General features: G+C 40.8%; 1 protein-coding gene across 4 annotated transcripts in view; it reads left to right on the plus strand.

Moving 5' to 3' along the window:
• Window positions 1-22,511, plus strand: part of smarca2 (SWI/SNF related BAF chromatin remodeling complex subunit ATPase 2) — a 128,007-nt gene that overhangs the window by 24,690 nt on the left and 80,806 nt on the right. For all 4 annotated transcript variants that reach the window (XM_072281744.1, XM_072281747.1, XM_072281746.1 and 1 more), the window contains exons 3-8: window positions 2,936-3,065; window positions 8,274-8,603; window positions 15,823-15,915; window positions 17,275-17,521; window positions 19,945-20,071; window positions 22,336-22,509. In XM_072281744.1, coding sequence (XP_072137845.1) covers window positions 2,936-3,065; window positions 8,274-8,603; window positions 15,823-15,915; window positions 17,275-17,521; window positions 19,945-20,071; window positions 22,336-22,509 — 1,101 coding nt within the window. The remainder of the gene's footprint in view (window positions 1-2,935; window positions 3,066-8,273; window positions 8,604-15,822; window positions 15,916-17,274; window positions 17,522-19,944; window positions 20,072-22,335; window positions 22,510-22,511) is intronic.

The raw sequence follows: 22,511 nt of genomic DNA on the forward strand, positions 1-22,511 counted from the left end.
GCTGGAAATTCAAGCAACACACATCAAAGTTGCTGGTGAACGCAGCAGGCCAGGCAGCATCTCTAGGAAGAGGTACAGTCGACGTTTCAGGCCGAGACCCTTCGTCAGGATTAACTGAAGGAAGAGTTAGTAAGAGATTTGAAAGTGGGAGGGGGAGGGGAGATCCAAAATGATAGGAGAAGACAAGAGGGGGAGGGATGGAGCCAAGAGCTGGACAGGTGATTGGCAAAGGGGATATGAGAGGATCATGGGACAGGAGGCCCAGGGAGAAGGAAGGGGGGGGTGGACCTAGAGGATGGGCGAGGGGTATAGTCAGAGGGACAGATGGAGAAAAAGGAGTGAGAGAAAGAATGTGTGTATAAAAATAAATAACGGATGGGATATGAGGGGGAGGTGGGGCATTAGCGGAAGTTAGAGAAGTCAGTGTTCATGCCATCAGGTTGGAGGCTACCCAGACGGAATATAAGGTGTTGTTCCTCCAACCTGAGTGTGGCTTCATCTTTACAGTGGAGGAGGCCGTGGATAGACATGTCAGAATGGGAATGGGATGTGAAATTAAAATGTGTGGCCACTGGGAGATCCTGCTTTCCCTGGCGGACAGAGCGTAGGTGTTCAGCGAAACGATCTCCCAGTCTGCGTCGGGTCTCGCCAATATATAAAAGGCCACATCGGGAGCACCAGACGCAGTATATCACCCCAGCCAACTCACAGGTGAAGTGTCGCCTCACCTAGAAGGATTGTCTGGGGCCCTGAATGTTGGTAAGAGAGGAAGTGTAAGGGCATGTGTAGCACTTGTTCCGCTTACTAGGATAAGTGCCAGGAAGGAGATAGGGAGATCAGTGGGGAGGGATGGGGGGGGGGGACGAATGGACAAGGGGGCCGCATAGAGAGCGATCCCTGCGGAAAGCGGGGGGAGGGGGGGAAGATGTGCTTAGTGGTGGGATCCCGTTGGAGGTGGCGGACGTTGCGGAGAATAATATGTTGGAACCTGGAGGCTGGTGGGGTGGTAGGTGAGGACCAGGGAAACCCTATTCCTAGCGGGGTGGCGGGAGGATAGAGTGAGAGCAGATGTGCGTGAAATGGGGGAGATGCGTTTGAGAGCAGAGTTGATGGTGGACGAAGGGAAGCCCCTTTCTTTGAAAAAAGGACATCTCCCTCATCCTGGAATGAAAAACCTCATCCTGAGAGCAGATGTGGCGGAAATGGAGGAATTGCGAGAAGGGGATGGCGTTTTTGCAAGAGACAGGGTGAGGTGAGGGTGAGGTGTCCAGATAGCTGTGAGAGTCAGTAGGCTTATAGTAGACATCAGTAGATAAGCTGTCTCCAGAGATAGAGACAGAAAGATCTAAAAAGGGGAGGGAGGTGTCGGAAATGGACCAGGTAAACTTGAGGGCAGGGTGAAAGTTGGAGGCAAAGTTAATAAAGTCAACGAGCTCAGCATGCGTGCAGGAAGCAGCGCCAATGCAGTCGTCGATGTAGCGAAGGAAAAGTGGGGGACAGATACCAGAATAGGTTTGGAACATAGATTGTTCCACAAAGCCAACAAAAAGGCAGGCATAACTAGGACCCATACGGGTGCCCATAGCTACACCTTTAGTTTGGAGGAAGTGGGAGGAGCCAAAAGAGAAATTATTAAGAGTAAGGACTAATTCCGCTAGACAGAGCAGAGTGGTGGTAGAGGGGAACTGTTTAGATCTGGAATCCAAAAAGAAGCGGAAGGCTTTGAGAGCTTCCTGATGGGGGATGGAAGTATATAGGGACTGGACATCCGTAGTGAAAATAAAGCGGTGGGGGCCAGGGAACTTAAAATCATTGAAAAGTTTAAGAGCGTGAGAAGTGTCACAAACATAGGTAGGAAGGGATTGAACTAGGGGGGATAAAACCGTGTCGAGGTATGCAGAAACGAGTTCGGTGGGACAGGAGCAAGCTGAGACAATAGGTCTGCCAGGACAGGCAGGTTTGTGGATCTTGGGTAGGAGGTAGAAACGGGAAGTGTGAGGTGTGGGAGCTATAAAGTTGGTAGCAGTGTATGGGAGATCCCCTGAGCGGATAAAGTCGGTGATGGTATGGGAGACAATGGCCTGGTGCTCCTTAGTGGGGTCACGCTCGAGGGGTAAATAAGAGGAGGTATCCGTGAGTTGTCGCTGTGCCTCGGCAAGGTAGAGGTGAGTACGCCAGACTACAACAGCACCCCCCTTATCAACGGGTTTAATAGTAAGATTGGGATTAGTGCAGAGGGAGTGGAGGGCAGAGCGTTCAGAAGGAGTGAGGTTGGAATGGAAACAAGGTACGGTGAAGTTGAGACAGTTGATGTCAAGATGGGTAGCCTCCAACCTGATGGCAGGAACATTGACTTCTCTAACTTCCGCTAATGCCCCACCTTCCCCTCGTACCCCATCCGTTATTTATTTTTATATACACTTCTTTCTCTCACTCTCCTTTTTCTCCCTCTGTCTATACCCCTTGCCCATCCTCTGGGTCCCCCCCCCTTTTGTCTTTCTCCTTGGGCCTCCTGTCCCATGATCCTCTCATATCCCCTTTGCCAATCACCTGTCCAGCTCTTGGCTCCATCTCTCCCCCTCCTGTCTTCTATCATTTTGGATCTCCCCCTCCCCTTCCCACTTTCAAATCTCTTACTAACTCTTCCTTCAGTTAGTCTTGACGAAGGGTCTCGGCCTGAAATGTGGACTGTGCCTCTCCCTAGAGATGCTGCCTGGCCTGCTGCGTTCACCAGCAACTTTGATGTGTGTTGCTCAAGGGTGAAATGTTGTTTTGGGTATGTGCACTTCAGTGTAAAACATTAAAAGTGAATGCTATTGCAGTAATTTCTAAATCTAATTTTACTTGAGGGCACATTGCTGAAAACTACCAATTGGTATAACCTGTTTATTGACAGAGGATAAACGTGTGTCATTTAGTTTATTTTCCTCCTTAGTCCATGGAAGCAATGCATGACAAGAGTATGGCTGATGAAATACATTATAGTCAGATGAAAAGTATGGGAATGAGGCCTTCTCATACTGGAATGGGCCCTCCTCAGAGTCCAATGGATCAACATTCTCAAGGTATGCTTGAAAAATATTCTGTGAAGTTGTATTTCTTCATATCTTTTCATTTTTAGTATTTTTCCAACTAATGTATTTCTAGCTTTGCATTTGGTGAGTTGGCATTTGATTCTTCTTTGATTAGTCTATAATGTCTTGCATCCATCATAAATTTCCTCTCATGGCACTACTGATAAATTTTTGTCTCACAATAAGATAGCAAATTGGATCTGGAGGAAAGAAACTATAAATAAAAATGTGAAAAATGGCTAGATATCTTGAGCAAGTTCAATCAATTGTAAATGAGTGCCAAAGTCAATTGAATTACTGAATCTGATCACCCATAATCTTGAATATATTTTTCTGTCCTTTTCACTCTCAGTGACTGAAATTGACCTTCAAATAAAACCTCTTTCTTGTATTTCATTGCCTTTTAAAAGCAAACTTAATAGCCTTACATTTTTTTAATGCAGTAGAATGGGACTGAGCAGATGCTGGTTGCATGATTATTTTCATACAAAAAGAGAGGGTTTTGGACTTTAGATTTGTAGTCTCGAGGCCGAAGTACAGATCAGCCATAATCTTAGAAGGGGTCTACGTTGTTGTTATAAATGCGCCCCCCCCTTTTTTTTTTAAAAGAATCATTTTAGCAATATATCTGCCAATATGGTAAGACAGGCCATGGGAGATTTGTTTTTGTTGTGCTATTAACATGTAGTTGTAATCATATTCTGATGAGTTGTAAGCGTTGGAACTGCCTTGCTTTTAAATGTGTTTACATTTTAGTTCTGGCTTCATGTGTTATTTCTAGATAAGATGATTTTTAAGTATTTAATGGTTTTATTTTTCTCTTTACCCTTTTCTCTCCATGCTGCTGCTGCTCCATTACTGAAGGTATGATAGCATAAAAATTAGCAGTGTAAATTTAAAAAAATGGGCGCAATCAGTGTGCAGCAACTAAAAATAGTCTACAGAGGAATACTTAAAAAGGATGATTAGTTATTCAAAAAGTTTGCATGTGTATGGTGGGCAACTATGTCATAGTCATTATTGGACCAGTTATTCAGAGGCCCAGATTATCAAACCAAAAACAAGTTAAAATTCATATATGTAAGTAATCGGGAATTTAAAAGAAGAAATGATGTTGATAATGGTTAGCTCAAAACTACACTTCATTAATGTCTGTCAAGGGTAGAAATCTGCTGTGCATACCTGTTGTGGCCTGTGTGAATTCTCATCCACAGTAAAGTGAATGCCTGAAAAGGCCTAGTAAAGTTATCCTCAATATACCCAAGGACTGGCTTTTAATTTGCGAGTTGTCCCACGGACCAAACAAGCGCTTGATGTACTGCTTACAGAGTTGTACCTTGACAGCAATGTACTGTACTTTTCAATCACAAAATATAGATACATCCTGACCACAAACAGAAGAGTCACCGCAAGTAATGGTATGATAGTATAAAAGTGAGTGGGTGTTGAGCTCGGAATCATGAACATTGTTATCAGCCTCCATGAAGTCTAATGGTATTTGGTCATGTATGGGTTAGGAAGCCTACTTTTTAATTGCTATCCAAGATCCACACTCATCTGATGAATCAATGCACCACCATGTTGAAAAAATACCTGAAAGCATGACAGGGTAACAAGGGCTCTGATTTATATTCTGAGTGTGGGAACTTCAAAGGCCACCATCAAGAGTTCCTCGGTATTACCACAACTGACTTAGCTAGTCAAGTCCTGAAAGACACAACTGACAAACATTCTGTGACAGGTAGTGAGTGAACCAGTACGAAGGGGGAAAAACTTTCAACTGATCCTTGTAACTCCACTTATCTTGATATATCTGCATTTGACAGTTGGTAGAAATGCCACTGTACAGTCTATATGGAGGCAAAATCTTGTCTTCATTCCTCGAACTTCATGCCACTGAGTTAAATAGCAGTTTAAAAGTGGGAACCCATGAAACACTGGCCCAACAGCAGCAGTAGGAATTTACTCCTTTACACTCTTAACTTTGGGGCCCTATAATATCCTTCATTCTATTTTTATAATTAGCATGTTGGGACCAACATCACATTTATCTGATTATGAGTTGTCAATCTAGTGAAGCTGCAATCCAGGACTAGATGCGTGCTAACAGCTAAGAAACAAGAAGTCCGAGACAAACAGTGATCCCAGTACTGGCAGATGGGAATCTGGCCACATGTAACTGACAATAAAGCTGCTAAGAAGAAGAAAGGAAGATCTAGATGCAATAATAGGGTGAATGACTGTCTTTCTTTCCAGAATAGATAAATCTAAAACTAGCGGGCATAGACTTAAGATGTTACGGGAAAATTGTAAAAGGGGCATGAGGGTGGTGGGGTATGTGGAAAGGGCTGCTAAAGGAATTGAGAAGCTGGAACAATTGCAACAATGGATAGGAAAGGTTTAGGGGGATATGAGCCAAGTAGAGGCAAATGTGATTAGCTCAGATAAGCAACAGGGTTGGCATGGATGAATTAGGCTGAAGGGTTTGTTTTCGGTAACTCAGTAGTGGTGTGGTCGAGCTTGAGTGCCAATCACAAGGCTGTAGACTTAGTTCTGGGGTCCATCTCAGCTTCTTCCTTGGATCTCTGCCTTTACAAAAGTTACGTCTTGAGCAAATTAGGTTTATTCCCTGTATCAAGAAATAGGTGAGCACTGGAAATAGCAAAGCATGGGATCAGATAACACTTGGTTGTTGTGTTTTGCGCTCTGGAACCAGCTATGCAAAACAAAACCAGCCATGGCTGAAACAAAAGTGGTGAATTCTAAAAGTTTATGGGCACATACATGCCACACAGTTTTAAAGGGTAGTGTTTTTGATGTTGGAAAGAAGTTATTCCAGTCCCAGGACATCACTGCAGGAATTATTCAGGTGGTATCTTATGCCCAAGCATGTTTAACTACAAACGTACCTTGACATCCCAGAACACAATAACTTGCTTGTTTGGTACTCTATACATTATGATGTGTGATCACTGCCTCCATCATTTGTGTGTTGTAGCAATAGTGTATATCATCTCCTCTGACAACACCTCCATATCTGCAACCTTTATCATCAGGGAGAGGGAAGAAACAGAAATGGAATGCTACCATCTGCAAGTTCCATATCAAGTTGCATACCATACTTAAAAGTATATTGTCAGTCCATCTTTATTGCTGCCTCTAAATCAGATATTCGCTTTCAGCAGCACCATTGGGATGGAAAACTGCCAGTAAAAGGACCATAGGTATTCATGGGATTCATGAAAGAGGCACACCACTATTTGAGGAACAATTAGAGATGAACACTAAATGCTGGCTTTGTTGGCCATTCCTGCATTCTGAGCAGTTGATGGGGGAGGGAGGGAGAGGGGAGGAAAAAACATTAATACCCATTCCCCCAGCTGTATCAGAACCTAGCGCTTTCCAAGAGCTCTTTAAGAATTGCAGCTTTAATTTAACATCCATATCAAGATACGGTTCATTCAGCTTTTGCTTGATTAACAGGTTAACTTCTGGCTCCATTGGAGTCAGTGTTGATCTTTTATTGGGAATTTGAGAAGTTTTTTTTGTTCTGTACATTGTGCTGTTTGATCACCTGCAATTGTAAACTGAGTTGAAAGCTGCCAAGTTATCTTCAATATCACAAATGTTGTGTCATAGTCACAATAATTCCACATTCACGTATTCTAAGTTGGTTCCCCTGCAATTAACTTATTCACAAAAGAAAACCTTTGCTGCACAAATTTAACTTGTCTAATCATCCTTGCTTTCTATATCTTTTCAAAATCACCAACACAGATTCACTGATGTAAAGAATTATCTCTGCTCTCATTGTCCATGCCAGCTAGATTTAAACCTGATGCCTTAAATCATAGTAACAAATGGTTGGTTAGAAGACAAAAGACTTGTGTGTTGCTAACTTACTCTGCTCAGCCATTCAGCCCAGAGGTAATCCAAACACTGCATGTTCTCTGTTCATCCTTTAACAACAACTCCAGTTGTTACTCGCTCCCTTCAATTTCTTATTCTTTCCAATTCTCACATCTCAGGTTTTAATTTGCCTGGTCATTGGAGGAAGTCTCTGCCACTTGAGTCCTGGAGTTATAAATATTAGATTAGATTAGATTATGAGGACACGCAGTCCTCTTTTACTGTCATTTAGTTTTGCATGCATTAAGAAATGATACAATGTTCCTCCAGTATGATATCACAGAAACACAAGACAAACCAAGGCTAAAAAACTGACAAAAACCACATAATTATAACATATAGTTACAACAGTGCCATAATTTAATAAAGAACAGACCATGGGCATGGTAAAAAAAAAAGTCTCGAAGTCTCCGGAAAGTCCCATCATCTCATGCAGACGGTAGAAGGGAGAAACTCTCCCTGCCATGAACCTCCAGCGCCACAAACTTGCTCATGCAGCACCCTGGAAGCACCCGACCATAGCCGTCTCTTGAGTCCATCCAAAAACTTCGAGCCTCCGACCACCGAGCACCATCTCTGCCGAGCGCTTCGACCCCGGCCCCGGCAACAGGCAATATGCAAAGCTGAGGATTTGGGACCTTCCCCTCCGGAGATTCTCGATCGCACAGTAGCAGCGGCAGCGAAGCAGGCATTTCAGAAGTTTCTCCAGATGTTCTTCTGTGCTTCTCACGTCTATCTCCATCAAATCAGGATTGTGCACGGTACCTACTTAACAAATACCGATATCATTTCGGAGCGGCTGCATGCTCTGCATCGCACCGCCATCTTCTCCCCTCAATATCTCAATATCAATTAGTAATAACAAACAGTTGTTTATTGTGAAGAATTAGAAGAAAATGGATAGGAACAGTTGAGGGAGAAGGTACCCCAGACATAGTAATGTATTAATAACCAAAAATTACAAGTATAAATTGGTTGCCATCTTGAAAGAAAATATGCAAAAGAGAGAGCAGCATATCTGCTTTACACTGTCCTCTACAATCCCCTTAGCAAAACTTGCAGAATTGTTTCCTGAATATCCCCTTTTATGAAAACACAAAATTGTACTTTCTCTTGCCCAGGGCCCACCTGTAATAGCTAATCTATTCTTTTGGTAGAACTGTATAAATATGTAAACTTTTATTACAGTGTTTTATAATTTCACAGAATTATTTGAATGATCTAAGTGCAATTATTTTGAATCCATTGTCGTGTTTGGAATTTGATTATGGATGTACTTTGTCTCTGCAGGCTATATGTCTCCTCATCCATCTCCTATGAGTGCACCGGAGCATATTCCGAGTCCAATGTCAGCAGGTGGTCCCACTCCTCCTCAGATTCCACCATCCCAGGCCACGTCTATATTGCAAGGAGATCCTCAGGTTATGGGTCAGCAAAACAGAGGTCCTTCACCTTTTAATCCAATTCAGCTTCACCAATTAAGGGCTCAAATCCTGGCTTATAAAATGCTAGCCAGAGGACAACCTCTCCCAGATAACCTGCAGCTTGCTGTTCAAGGGAAGCGGTCACTACCCAGCATGCAACAACAAGTAGCACCTATTGCCTACAACAGACCACCAAGTAAGTATGCAATTTAGTTTTGTTTTCATGTGGGAAAAAAAATACTGATTCAAAATGCATTTTCTCATTACTCGGGGCAAAAGCAATTTTGAGTTGGTTTGTTTCAGCATTCTGGCAGTAAAATTGATTATGAATTCTGAACAGAGGCAAGTGCAAATAAGCAGTTGCAATCTTGTGCCAATAATTGAGAGATTCAAATATTTTATAATTTGATAACTGGCTATCTTTTATGAGTGTGGCGCGTGGCCAAGTGGTTAGGGTGTTGGGTTCACGATCTGAAGTCGTGGGTTCGAGTCTTGGCCAAGGCAGCGTGTTGTGTCTTTGAGCAAGGCACTTAACCACACACTGCTCCAGTCCACCCAGCTGAAAATGGGTACCGGCAAATGCTGGAAGTTAACCTCGTGATAGACTGGCGTCCTATCTGGGGGAGGAGTCTCGTACTCTCAGTCGCTTCATGCCACAGAAACCGGCATAAGCACCGGCCTGATGGGCCACAAGGCTTGGGACAGACTTTAACTTTAACTATCTTTTATGCAGTAACTATTCCCATTTATTCAGTCAAGCACAAATTCAAAGGACACTTTTCTTACAGAAAATAATATGGAGTAAAATTTGAATAATTTAAAACACGGGGTTGGATAAGTTGCTGATTTCTCCTTGTGGGTCAATTTATTTCTGGCTTCTTTGCTTGTCTGTTGAAAAGTGGAAGTCAGAACTACAGGTAGATATTGATCTGAAATTATCTGTATGAAGCTATGACAGGTATAAAACCAGACCACATGAGTAGTAGATTTTTACCTTAATATTTTTAATTTTCTATTGCGTGCTAATTTTCAACATTATTTGAGCTCTTTTAAATCTCTGATTATCAGATAACCTGTTGAAAGATCATTGGCTGCACGATCAAAATTGTCTTCCAGGGTGGGACTGCTTGAGACCAAGTTGCACCTTGCTAAGTTCCTTGGTCTTATTGTTAATGCTCTTGTACGGATTGTCAATTTGGCTGGTCCTGCATTTCTGGTTAGGTTATTGCAGGTGGTGATTTTGGGTAGAGGCCCAGTCCAGAATGATCTGGTTTTGCAAAATGGGCTGGATCTTGTATATTTGGATTCCTCAGTTGATAAACTGTTTCACAGGAAAAAGCTAAGCATGGTCCTTGAAGCCTTCAACAGTTGGGTTTTTGTGGTGTTGTATTATGTGGTTCTTGGAATTGGGATCATTTTTTTGAAGTCAAAGTAAAATTTTATTAGAGTACATGTATGTCACAAAATACAATCTCGAGATTCATTTTCTGCGGACTTACTTCGCAAATCTATAGAACAGTACTGTAAACAGGATCAGTGGACGACAAACTGTAAATGCACATACAAACAAATAGCAATATTCACGAGCATGAATTACAAGATTAAGAGTCCTTAAATGAGTGTAGTTATTCCCTCTGGTTTAAGAGCCTGATGGTTGAGGGGTAGTAACTGTTCATGAATGTGGTGGTGCAGATCCTGAGGCACTTGTACTTTCTACCTGATGGCAGCAATAAAAAAAAAAGAGCATGACCTGGGTGGTGAGGATTTTTGATAATGGATGCTGATTTCCAATGACAATGTTTCATGTAGATGTACCCGATGGTTGAGAGGGTTTTACCTGTGATGTACTGGGCCGAATCCACTACCTTTTGTAGGATTTCCCACTCAAAGGCTTTGGTGTTCTCATACCAGGCCATAATGCAGCACACCCCTATAGGTTTGCCAAGGTTTCTGATGACTTGCCAAATTTCCACAGACTCCTGAGGAAAAAGAGGTGCTGTCATGCTTTCTTCATAATTATATTTATATGACGAGTCCAGGACAGGTTTTCTGAGATGGTGACACCCAGGAATTTAAAGTTACTGACCCTCTCCACCTTTGATCCTCTGATCCTGGACCTCTGGCTTCCCTCTCCTGAAGTCTACAATCAGTTTCTTGGTCTTACTGATATTGAGAAGTTATGTCACCACTTAACTAAGTTTTCAATCTCGGTCCTGTATCTTGATTCATTCCCCCCCCCCCCCCACCCCCACACCAGTGGTGTCATCAGCAAACTTGTACGTGGTGTTAGAGCTGTACTTGGCCACACGGTCATAGGTGTAAAGCAAGTAGAGCATCTGTCACATCCTGCATGTATATTATTTTGGATCATGTCAGCTGATTCGAAATTCAAATGGCCGAAGTACACTTTTCTGCCTGAGCCTACCACGAGAGACCTTGCTAGCTACCTTTCTTAAATCCATGTAGACAACATCCAGAGCTCTAGCTTCCAACACCTCAATCAAAATCTCAATCAAGTTAGTAAAACATGACTTGTCCTACAATAAGCTGTGTAGACTGTCTCTAATTAGGCCATGATTTTCTAAATGCTTGTGTAACGCGCTGTAAGGTTTCACTGCTAATGTAATGGTTTCTCTGTAGCAGCAATGTTTGGTTTATGACTAGCGATAACGGGGACTTTGGAATGTGTGCCATCCAATGAGAGGCATGTTGTTGTTTTTGGGGGGGTCTGAGAGAAGGTATTCGTGATCTTTTGTCGGCAAGAGGTGAAGCGAGAAGACGCAAGTGGAGAGAGTTGGTAGACCACTGGGCGGAGCGGACTTGGAACGAGGGGTCCGAGGGTCGGCGAAGCTTGGAGGAGGTTGTTGGGGAACGAATGGAAGGAACCGTGAGCTCCACTGTTGCGCATTAGACTGTCATGAGAATGGGCCCTTTTGTTTCTTTACTAAACCTATAATCAAATTAAGAATTATAAAGCTCAGTTGTTCAATTGCGTATTGTATACTGTTCGTTATTTCATGGTACTGATTTTCAACAGGGGAATCGTCACACTACATCCATCCAAACAAGATTTCTCAAGTTTGGCCGGGCCGGAGGCTGTCTTCCCCCAGATTAAGCCGCTAGCCAAACCTGAGGGTTACACTTGTAAATCCTATCTCTAAGAATCCTTTCTGATAACTTCCCTCCCACTGATGTGAAACTCACTAGTCTATGGTTTTCAGGATTATCCCTGTTTCCTTTCTTGAATAACAGAACAAGATTAGCAACTCACCAGTTCTCCAGGATCTTGCCTGCCAACAACTTGGGCCTTGACAATGTATCTTCAATGTTCTTTATGAGACCCAATGCTACTTTTTTTGTTATCTGAAAAATGCCCTAGCATATAGCGCTCTGTACGTTGATCTCATTAGCCTCCACATCCTCTGTTTGGTAAATACACAAAGTACCCATTTAGGACCTTGTCACATCTTCTGCTTCCAAGCGCAAGGTTCCTTCAATATCGGGGTCCTATCCTTTCCCTACTTACCCTCTTGCTCTTGATGTACTATGTGTATAGAATGCCTTGGGACTATTTTTAATCCTACTTGGGAAGGACTTTTCATGGCCCCTCCAGGATCTCCTAATTCTCCTGTTGATTTTTTCCTAGATTTTCACTTCCTGAACTTTAAATGTGCTTCCTTTTTCTTCTTGACTAAATTCATCACCTCTTTTGACATCCAGGATTCCTTCACCATGCCATCCTTATCCTTCTTTCTTACCAGAACATACTCTTCCTGTAAGCAGTCCACATCTCAGATGTGTACCTGCCCAAAAGCAGCTGTTCTCAATTAACTATCCCTAGTACCTGTTTAATAATGTCCTGCTCTATGCAGTACGGTCCTGCACATGCATACTTTTCCTTATCTGTCATTATATAAGATGGCATTGGCAATATTTTGCAGGCAGCTCACAAAACTATTAGATATACACAGTGGCCACTTTATTAGGTACACCTACTTATTAATGCAGCTATCTAATTAGCCAATCATGTGGCAGCAGCTCAAATGCCTAAAAGCATGCAGACATGGTCAGGAGTTTCAGTTATTGAAACCAAGCATCAAAATGGGAAGAAATGTGATCAAATGACTTTGACCATGGAATGGTTGGTTTGAGTATCTCAGAAACGACTGATATCCTGGGAATTTCACACAGAATAGTTTCTAGAGTTTACAGAGACTGGTGCAAAAAAACAAAGAACATTGAGTGAGCAGCTGTTCTTTAAGCGAAAACACCTTGTTGATGAGACAGCTCAGAGGAGAATGGCCAGCCTGGCTTAAACTGACAGAAGGCGCCAATAACTTGAATAACTACATGTTACAACAATGATGTGCAGAAGAGCATCTCTGAATACACAGCACGTCAAATCTCGAAGTGGATGGACCACAGACATAAACTTAGTGGCGACTTACTAGGTATAGGAGGCACCTAATGAAGTGGCCAGAGTGTACATCCTCTGAACTGAAGACAAAGCTATTCATCTTCTGAACTGCTGTTGTTGGAATCTGCAGATTGTAATTTCACTTTAAGAAACAGATTTTTGAACTGTCTAAATGCATTAGTGATTTTATGATCTTCTGAAGAACTCTAAGAAACTTGACTCTCAGTAATGCACAGTGGAACCTGGAAGCAGACTTATGAACGCCATACAAAGTGAGCATGATGGAGTGGACTTGAAGCCAGACTGAAACAACAGGCAAAATGACCATCGGTACCTGACACCCTCCTGGCCAATGTACAGTCACTGGAGAACAAGAGAGAGGACTATCTCAGCAAGATTGCTTTATTGGATGGAAATGAGGGATTGCTATGCTTTCAATAAGGCGTGGCTTACCCCTCACACTCTTTATATAGCACTGCAGCCCGAGGAGTTTTCAACTCACCAGATGGGCCAGGTGGCAACATCAGGAAAGGGTAAAAGAAGTGGCAACTGCTTCATGATAAATTCATTGAGCGGTCTTCTCTCAATCTTGTTCTACTGACCTGGAGCATCTAATGATTAAGTGCCAAACATCCTACTTACCAAGAGAGTTCTCTGCTGCGATCCTAACTGCAAGTTTACATACCGCCAAAGGTAGATATCAAGCAAGCACTCCGTGTATTGAGAGCCATGATTAATAAACAAAAATGACCTACCCTGACACTTTTCACATCTATGCCTGGGACTTCAATCAGGCTAGTTCGAGGAAATTTGCCCAGTTACCATCATCACATCGCATGCAGCAATAGAGGTACCAAGACACTTGACAACTGTTAACCTACCAACAAGGGTGCATACTATTCTATCCCGCAACTGCATTTTGGGAAACCTAATCATCAGATTGTTGTCTTCCTGGCCGAAACTAAAGAGCAAAGCACCAGAGGTAAGGACAACAAACAAGGAGGTGGTCACAGGAGGCAGAAGAGCATTGGTTCTCATAGTTCTTATAAAGACACTTGTGGACAAGTGTGGCCCCACAAAATCATTCAATCTTCTTAGCCAGAAGCATTGAATGAACCAAGAGTTCAGTAATCTGCTGGGGGCTAGATTGGTGAATTCAGGACTTGCAATCCAAAAAGGTACAAGAATTACAGGTATGAACTCTAGAAAACCATCTTGTATGCCATGTGGCAGTCACAGATCAAACTTGAATCACAGAAGGATGATTGACAGCTGTGACAGGGCTCGAATACCATCACCTCTTACAAAGCAAAACCAAGTAACGTAAATGACAACAGATGAGCTCAATGTCTTTTCTGCTCACTTTGACCAACAGAAACGTGGAGGCATCTTCATAAACCCCCACAGCCCCTGATAACCCTGTGTGAATTCAGTCTCTCAAGTCAACGTGAGAGCATCCTTCAGGAGGATGAACCCACGGAAAGCACCTGGCCTAGACACCATACCTGACCGAGTACTGAAGACCTGTGCTAATCAACTGGGTGGAGTGTTTACAGGCATTTTCAACCTCGTGTTTCAGATGTCTGAGGTGCTTGCCTGTTTCAAGCAGACAATACCGGTGCCCAAGAAGAGGGTGGTAACTTGCCTCAACGACTATTGTCCAGTAGCACTTACATCCACAGTGGTGAAGTGCTTTGGGAGGTTGGTCATGAGGCATATCAACTCCTGCCTAAGGAGGGAAGTGGATCTGCTCCAATTTGCTTATCATAATAACAGTTCAACAGCAGATGCAAGGTTATTGGCTCTTTACTCAATTTTTGAACGGCTAGACAATGAAGATGCATGTATCAGGGTGTATTGACGACAGCTCATCCCCTCGAAACTGATCACTGAGTTCCAATATCTAGGCTTTGATATTTCCTTGTGCAGCTGGATCCTCTATTTCCTCACTTGCAGACGCCAGTCAGTATGAATCGGCAACATGATCTCCACCACAATCGCCATCAGCACAGTTGCACCACAAAGCTGTGTGCTTAGCACTCCTCACTTTATACTTTTTATTGTATAGTTAATACTTAAGTTGTGTCATATTTAAGTTTAGTGACAACGCAACTGTTGTTAGCTAAATCAAAGGTGGAGACAAATTGCATATAGGAAGGAGATTGAAAACCTGGTTAATGTGGCCACAACAACCACCTCTCGCTCAACATTAGCAAAGCCAAAGAGCTAATTATTGACTATAGGAGGAAGAAGCTGGAAGTTCATGAGCCACACCTCATTCAGGGAACTGGAGGTTGAAGGATCAGTAACTTTAAATTTCTTGATGTTATCATTTCAGAGTATCTGTCCTGGGTTCAGCACAAGTGCCATCACAAAGAAGGCACAACAGTGCCCCTTCTTTCTTAGAAGTTTGTGTAGATTCAACTAAAACTTTGTCATCTAAAACTTTGACAAACTTCTGTAGATGTACAGTGGAGAGTATCGTGATTGATTGCATCACGATCTGGTATGGAAACACTAATGCCCAGGCATGGAAAGTGGTAGATGCAACCCAGTCCATGGTGGGGAGTAAACTCCTCCCCACCATTGAGCATATTTACAAAGACCGCTGCCAGAAAGCAGCATCCATCAAGGACCCCTATCATCCAGTCCATGCTTCCTTCTTGCTATGACAGCTGGAAGGGGTATAGGAGCCTTGTGTCCCACACCACCAGGTTCAGAAATAATTATTACCCTACAACAATCAGGCTACTGAACAAATGGGGATAACTTTACTTATTTCAACTCTGAACTGATTTCACAATCTACATACTTTCAAGCATTCTACAGCTGATGGTCTCAGTGTTACATTTTTTTTAAATTTGCATATTTATCTTTTGCACATTAGTTGTTTGCCAGTCTTTGATTATGTTTTGTTTTCATAAATTGTATTTTAAAATGTAGATTTTGGTCATTTGGTTTGATTTGATAAGGGATGTTAAATTTTCCTAACTTTTAGGTATAGGCATGCATTCAATGGCTGGTCAGGCTGTTGGACCCTCACAAATGATGCCAGGACATATGCCTAATGTTCATAAGCCCTGGACAGAAGGTAAATAACCATCAAATTAATGATTTAATACTTTCTGTGCTATTGGTTGTAAGACCATCTTGGTATGTTGACAGCTTCAGTTTTAAAAATCAGCCATTTACTTCTGTTTGTCTCATTTCTGATTGTACAACTGCATTTAAGGAACTATAGTATATGGTGATGAACTGATTTTGTGGTGGAAGAATAGCTGTTCCATCACTGAATCAAAGTGAAATTTAAATATTTACAGTTAACTAAGTCTTAATAGTTGCATGTTTTTGTTTGAAGATGATTTTGACATTAGTGATTAGATTGACATAATTTCTTTAGAAAATCATGAGACGTTCAAACTTTATAAGAATGTATACTTTGGTATGACTTGATTGCAGGTCTATAGTTCCTAAAGAAGCCTTTTATGGAAAAAAAAGTACATTAAACTTATTTTGCAGGAACCAGTTGTCATGGATATAGTAAGATAAAAATTGATTAAAGTGAACAGTCTTTTCCCAGGAAAGATGTAGTAAATGAAATCCAATCTTTGTTTTGAAATTTTTTGTTCATCAATTGACCATTGCTTAAGAGCTTTCTCCCCCATTTTATATACCTTGCTCATATGCCAGAGTCAAACCAAAAATGTTTAATGTTTCTAGTTTTCATGAGCTGTGTTTGAAAGATGATCTCGAAATGTGTTCTGGCCTTGGTTGTAGTGAATATTCATTAAGTGAATTTTACTAACCAGGAGGGACTGTACAAACTGGAATGCACAAGTTTTATTGTGGTGACTCCTTCCTTTTGTTTTCCTTTCCTCTTTCTACCCACTACTAACCTTCACAATTGACCTTGCCATTAACTTAGTCCATTAGTGTTCACTGGTCCAATGAAATTGCTAAATTTATAAAAACAAATTATCACGCATTATAAATTTCAACTAAAAAACTAAACTCTTGGTCCTGATGAGGTGTCTTGGTCTAAAATGTCGACTGGTTATTCACTTCTATAGGTGCTGCCTGACCACCTGAGTTCTAACATTTTGGGTGTGTTGAATTTAAACTCTTCCTGTGCATTAAGACATTCTTTTTACATTTATGCTATCCTAGGTTAAAGGATTTGAATGTTTGGTCTATTGACTACTACAGATTTCCAATACTGTGATGCTAAATGACATATATAACTTTGATACACTCGCTGTGCAAACTCCCCCACCCCCATTACTTTCCTTCTTCTGCATAAGAGCCAATTAATGCATTGTTTTAATCTCTCACTGAGAAATTTGAATATAAATCTGATATTTATAGATTTTATACTTTGCACTATGATAATGAAATAGGAATGCAAAGTAATAAACCCTATTTTTCATTTGTCTTTGTGGAAAAATTATAGGTCAAGTTAATGAAATGGGAATTCCAAATGCTTCTCAAAAAATACCTACTCAAGCTACTTGTGGAAGACCTTCTCCTGCACCAGCTGTGCAGACAACTCCGTCTGGCCCTGGGGCATCATTGCCACAACAATCTGTTGTCCAGCCTTCCCCAACTATCCAACTTCATCAGAAGCAAAACCGTATAACACCCATCCAGAAACCACAAGGGCTGGATCCTGTTGAAATTCTTCAAGAACGAGAGTACAGGTGAGGTCAACTGTTAATACTAAAATTTGTATTTTCTCACTCTGCGGTAACAGCAATCTCTTATGGCTGTATCTTGTGAATAAAGCACAAATTCTGTACATCTCCAAGTTTAATATTTCATCGTAGCTGGTCTGAAAAATTAGCCGTTAAAACCTTGCTAATATGAATAGTGGTACAAATACCTTGGGAAGGTTTTGATTACAGATTCCATAACTGTTGAACACTTAATAAGCACTTTGTAATTTTTGTCAAATGCTGGCTGAGTTTACTGGATTAGAGAAGAAATATTAGTTTAGTCTGTACATCAGAAATAAAAAGCTTGCTAAAATATCTTTTGGTTTTTTAAATGGCTTTACTAATTATTTGGATTTCTTGATTTTTATCTATATTTCCAAAGTCCTTTTATCTTCAATGTCATCATCATTTATGGTTGAAATTTCAGAAGACAAAATCAATCTTTGATTGTTCTGCTTGTAATAAAGAATTAATTGTGATAAATTCATGCTAAGATAAAGCTTTAGAAGGAATGTACCACAGATGAGGCCTTGTAGCAATTGAGTTTGTAGATTGCAGAATTTCTTTAAGGAAAGGGAACTTGGAGGTAATGGAAGAGTTTTTTTAATTTTATGAATTTAGACAAGGTTGATGTGGATGGCCATAGTGGTTCTAGTTGATGGTCATAATTAGGAAACTTCAATAGAAGCTTGTTAGTAATGAATCCTATGGAAAAATAAGATTTTTTTAAAATCACTGATTATATTTTCACTGTAATCAGAATCGGGTTTAATATCTCTAACGTGTTGTGTGAAATTTGTTGTTTTACAGCAGCAGTATATTTCAATACATAATTTAAAAAACTATAAATAACAATAATAAATATATATAACTACTTAAGTAGTAAAAAGAGAGCATGCATAAATAGTGAGGTAGTGTTCATTGTCCATTCAGAAATCTGATAGCAGAGGGGAAGAAGCTGCTTCTGAAACATTGAGTGTGTCCTCAGGCTCACGTACTTCCTACTTGAAGGTAGCATTTAGAAGAGGGTGATGGGGGCTGCCATCTTGAGGCATAGACTTTTGAAGGTGTCCTCGATGCTGAGGATGCTAATGCTTATGATTGAGCTGGCTGAGTTTAAAGCTTTCTGCAGCTTTTTTCCGATCCTTTGCGGTGTCCCCTCCATACCAGACAGTGATGCAACCAGTTAAAATGTTCTCCATGGTACACCTGTAGAAACATGCCAAGAGTCCTGAAACTCCTGATGAAATATATGCCTTCTTTATAATTCCATCAATGTGTTGAACCCAGGTTAGATATTCAGGGATGTTGACATCCAAGAACTTAAAGCTGCTCACTCCTTACACTGCTGATCCTTCTGAGGACTTGAGTGTGTACCCTTGACTTCCCCTTCCTGAAGTCCACAATCAACTTCTTGGTCCATGATGTTGAGTACAAGATTGTAGTTGCAACACCGCTCAACTAGCTAATCAGTCTCTCTGCTGTATGCCTCTTCCTCACCATCTGAAATTCTGCCAACAATAGTTGCCATTGGCAAATTTATAGATGGCATTTGAGCTGTGCCTAGCCACACAGTCATGAGTGTAGAGAGAGTAGAGCAGTGGTCTAAGCACGCATCCTTTAGGCAAGTATTGATGGTCAGCGAGGAGAAGATTTTATTTCCGATCCAAACAGAGTTATCCAGGTGGGGAAGTCAAGGATCTAGTTGCAGAAAGAAGTGCAGAGATTTTTGAGCTTGTTGATTAGAACTGGGGGGTATCATTGTGTTGAATGCTGAGCTATAATCAATAAACAATAGCCTGATGTAGGTACTACTATTGTCCAGATGATCCAAGGCCAAGTGGAGAACTAGAGAGATTGCATCTGCCTATTGTTCTGATAGGCAAACTGCAGCAGGTCCAGGTCCTTAGGCAGGATTTGATTCTGGCTATGACCAACCTCTCAAAGCACTTCACAGTAGATGTAAGTGCAACTGAACGATAGTCATTGAGGCAGCTCACTCTGCTCTTGGACACTGGTATGGTTGTCGTCCTTTGAAGCAAATGGGAACCTCCGAAAGCAGCATTGAGAGATTGAAGAATAAAAAACGATTAAAAATAAATTGATGTTTTCAGATTCAGACAAAATGAGTGTTCAGTGGGGAGTCCCAAGGGGAGTAATAAGATATACTGGGAAGTCATAATAAGGTGGATATAATAGGAAACGAGTCAGCTGGTGCATAAACATTAGCTCAGACTGAACCCCTGTTTGCATGCTTGTGTATTAAGTCATTCTATACAGTTGAATCATATTAACAATAACTTCAAGAATATAATTTTTCAAAATAATCTTTGATTTTGATCATGAAAATATGAGCTGTTTGCACTTAAATTGCATGCTATTACAATGATATATTTCTTGTCTCAAAGACTTCAGGCTCGAATTGCACATCGTATTCAAGAGCTTGAAAACTTACCTGGTTCTTTACCACCGGATTTGCGCAATAAAGCTACTGTTGAATTAAAAGCTCTTCGCCTGCTCAACTTCCAAAGACAGGTTGGTATATGTTAGGATTATAGAATGATGAACCAGAAGGGAATTTTATTCAACTGATGACGCCTGATTTCTTTAGCTGCACGGCGATTTCAATCATATAATCCTCCATATTTACCTATGTCTTGTTTTTTTTTCTTCAAATAAATCTGGACAAATAAAATGAAAGCTACTGTTAATAATTAAATCATACAAATAAATCAACACCAGATTGTCTTGAAAATTCATTGTTTCTTTCATATTCTTCAGAAGAGATCTACTGAAGTCACATGAATTACAGATGGCTACATTTCCACCAACATGGCAGACTATATGAGGGGTGATTGATAAGTTTGTGGCCTAAGGTAGAAGGAGTTAACTTCACAATTATCTTTCAACATAGTCCCCTCCTACATTTACGCACTTAGTCCAGCGGTCGTGGAGCATACGGATCCCTTCTTTATAGAAGTTGGTGTCTTGGACCTCCAGAAAGTGGTCCACAGCAGGGGTGATTAATAAGTTCATGGCCTAAGGTAGAAAGAGATGAGTTATACAGCTGTCCTTAGTTACGTGCATGTGTAGTTCAAATCTTTGAGCGATAATGCAGAAAGTTTGAAATTAATAACTCATCTCAGCCCATTACCCTCCATTCCTTTCCTGTCCATATAGCTATTAATCCAATACTTTTTAATACCCTTCATAAACAAAAATACATGTTTTTTAAAAGCCATATTTCTGGTTTCTTAATGTTTTAATTATTTGGGATATGGACATCACAAGCAACTCAACATTAATTGCACATCTCTACTCTTGAAGTTGATTGTGATCTGAACCTTTAACTTCTGTGGTGCTTTTTTATGAAAGTGCTTTGACAGTATTGGCGGGAAGCAAGTTCTGGAATTTAAACCCAGTGATGACGAAGAAACAGTAATGTATTTTTAAATAAGGATGGTGAACAACTTGGAGAGTAAGCAAATGATGGTGTTCCCGTTCACCTGAAGGCCTTGGCCATTTTGGTAGAGGTTGGAGATTATGAGGATGCTGTTGAGATAGCCCAGTGAGGAATTAATGGTACAATTTTTGTAGGATTAAGAAAGAAAGTAACCGCTGTGCACCATTGGGGAAAGAAAATGAATATTACGGGTGGTGACTTGGACGCAAATCAGTCAGGAAAATAATCCGGATGGTGATGCACTTTTTGAGTATTAAAAGCTGCACTCATCCAGTCAAAAGGAGAGTATGTCACATTTCTGCCTTTTGTTTGCAGATGCTAGCACTATCATAGTCACTAGAGATTGAATAGAGAGAATGCTAGTTGTGAAGCAAATGTCTTCAGTTCTACAGCCAGGATGCACATTGATCCCATAATTTTCATGGAATCGAGTACTGTCAGCTGTTACTTGACATGGACTGAGTTGAAATGACTGGTCTGGTTCTTTGATATAGTTGAACTCATGAAGAAATGAATATGAGTGATAAATTCAGTAGACATGAACGTCTTTATAAAGAAAGGCTAAATTATCTTTGGCACTCATCTGCTGGGTCCCAACATTTAAAGCCTTTGATCCCATTAGTTTTTTTTTGTATGTGTACACACTTACTTCCAGGGTTCCAATCGAATCCATCATTTGAGGGATTACTTGGCTCTGTATTACTGCATGTATTGCTCCATATGCTCTAATATGTCCTTGTAATTAAGTTCCCACATCCCTTGTATCATTCTAATAATTCTCTTCTTCAACCCCAGTAAGAGCTAGACGTCCTTCCTGAAAAGTTGTGTCTAGAATTGGACCCAATCTCACCCAGCCTAAATTAGTGATGAATAAAAACAAACAAAACAGCGAGTGTTAGAAATTAGAAATTCATTCCGGACAAGATCTGTGCCAAAGTGAATCAAATTAACATTTTTGGCTGATGATTTTTTTTTTGTTGGCTCCTTCACTTTCTGTATTTGTTTATATTCATGAACTTTTCCTCTTGTGTGCTATTTCACAGTTTGTAAAGTTAAGGGATCCATCTATATATGTATTTTTTTTTCTCCAGATAGAATTTATCGTTATTTTCAAAATTGGGATTTTTTAAAAAGTAATTGTTCACCTATATCTTTATTATTGTTATTCAAGTATATTTGTATTCTTGTTCAATTTCATGTCAAAAACTTGAACCATTTCGTATTTTCCTATTGACTAAATGCTGGAACTGCAGAAGGTGTAAATGAAACTGTAACTGGACTTTAATAATTTTGCAATGAAAACATTTTTAACTTGTTTACCATTTTTAAACTGCAGCTAAGGCAAGAAGTAGTTGCTTGCATGCGCCGTGATACAACTCTGGAGACAGCACTGAATGTGAAAGCCTATAAACGAAGTAAAAGGCAGTCATTAAGAGAGGCTCGTATCACAGAGAAATTGGAGAAGCAGCAAAAGATTGAACAAGAACGCAAGCGCAGGCAAAAACATCAGGT

This window comes from Mobula birostris, chromosome 17, assembly GCF_030028105.1.
Source record: "Mobula birostris isolate sMobBir1 chromosome 17, sMobBir1.hap1, whole genome shotgun sequence".
NCBI lineage: Eukaryota > Metazoa > Chordata > Chondrichthyes > Myliobatiformes > Myliobatidae > Mobula > Mobula birostris.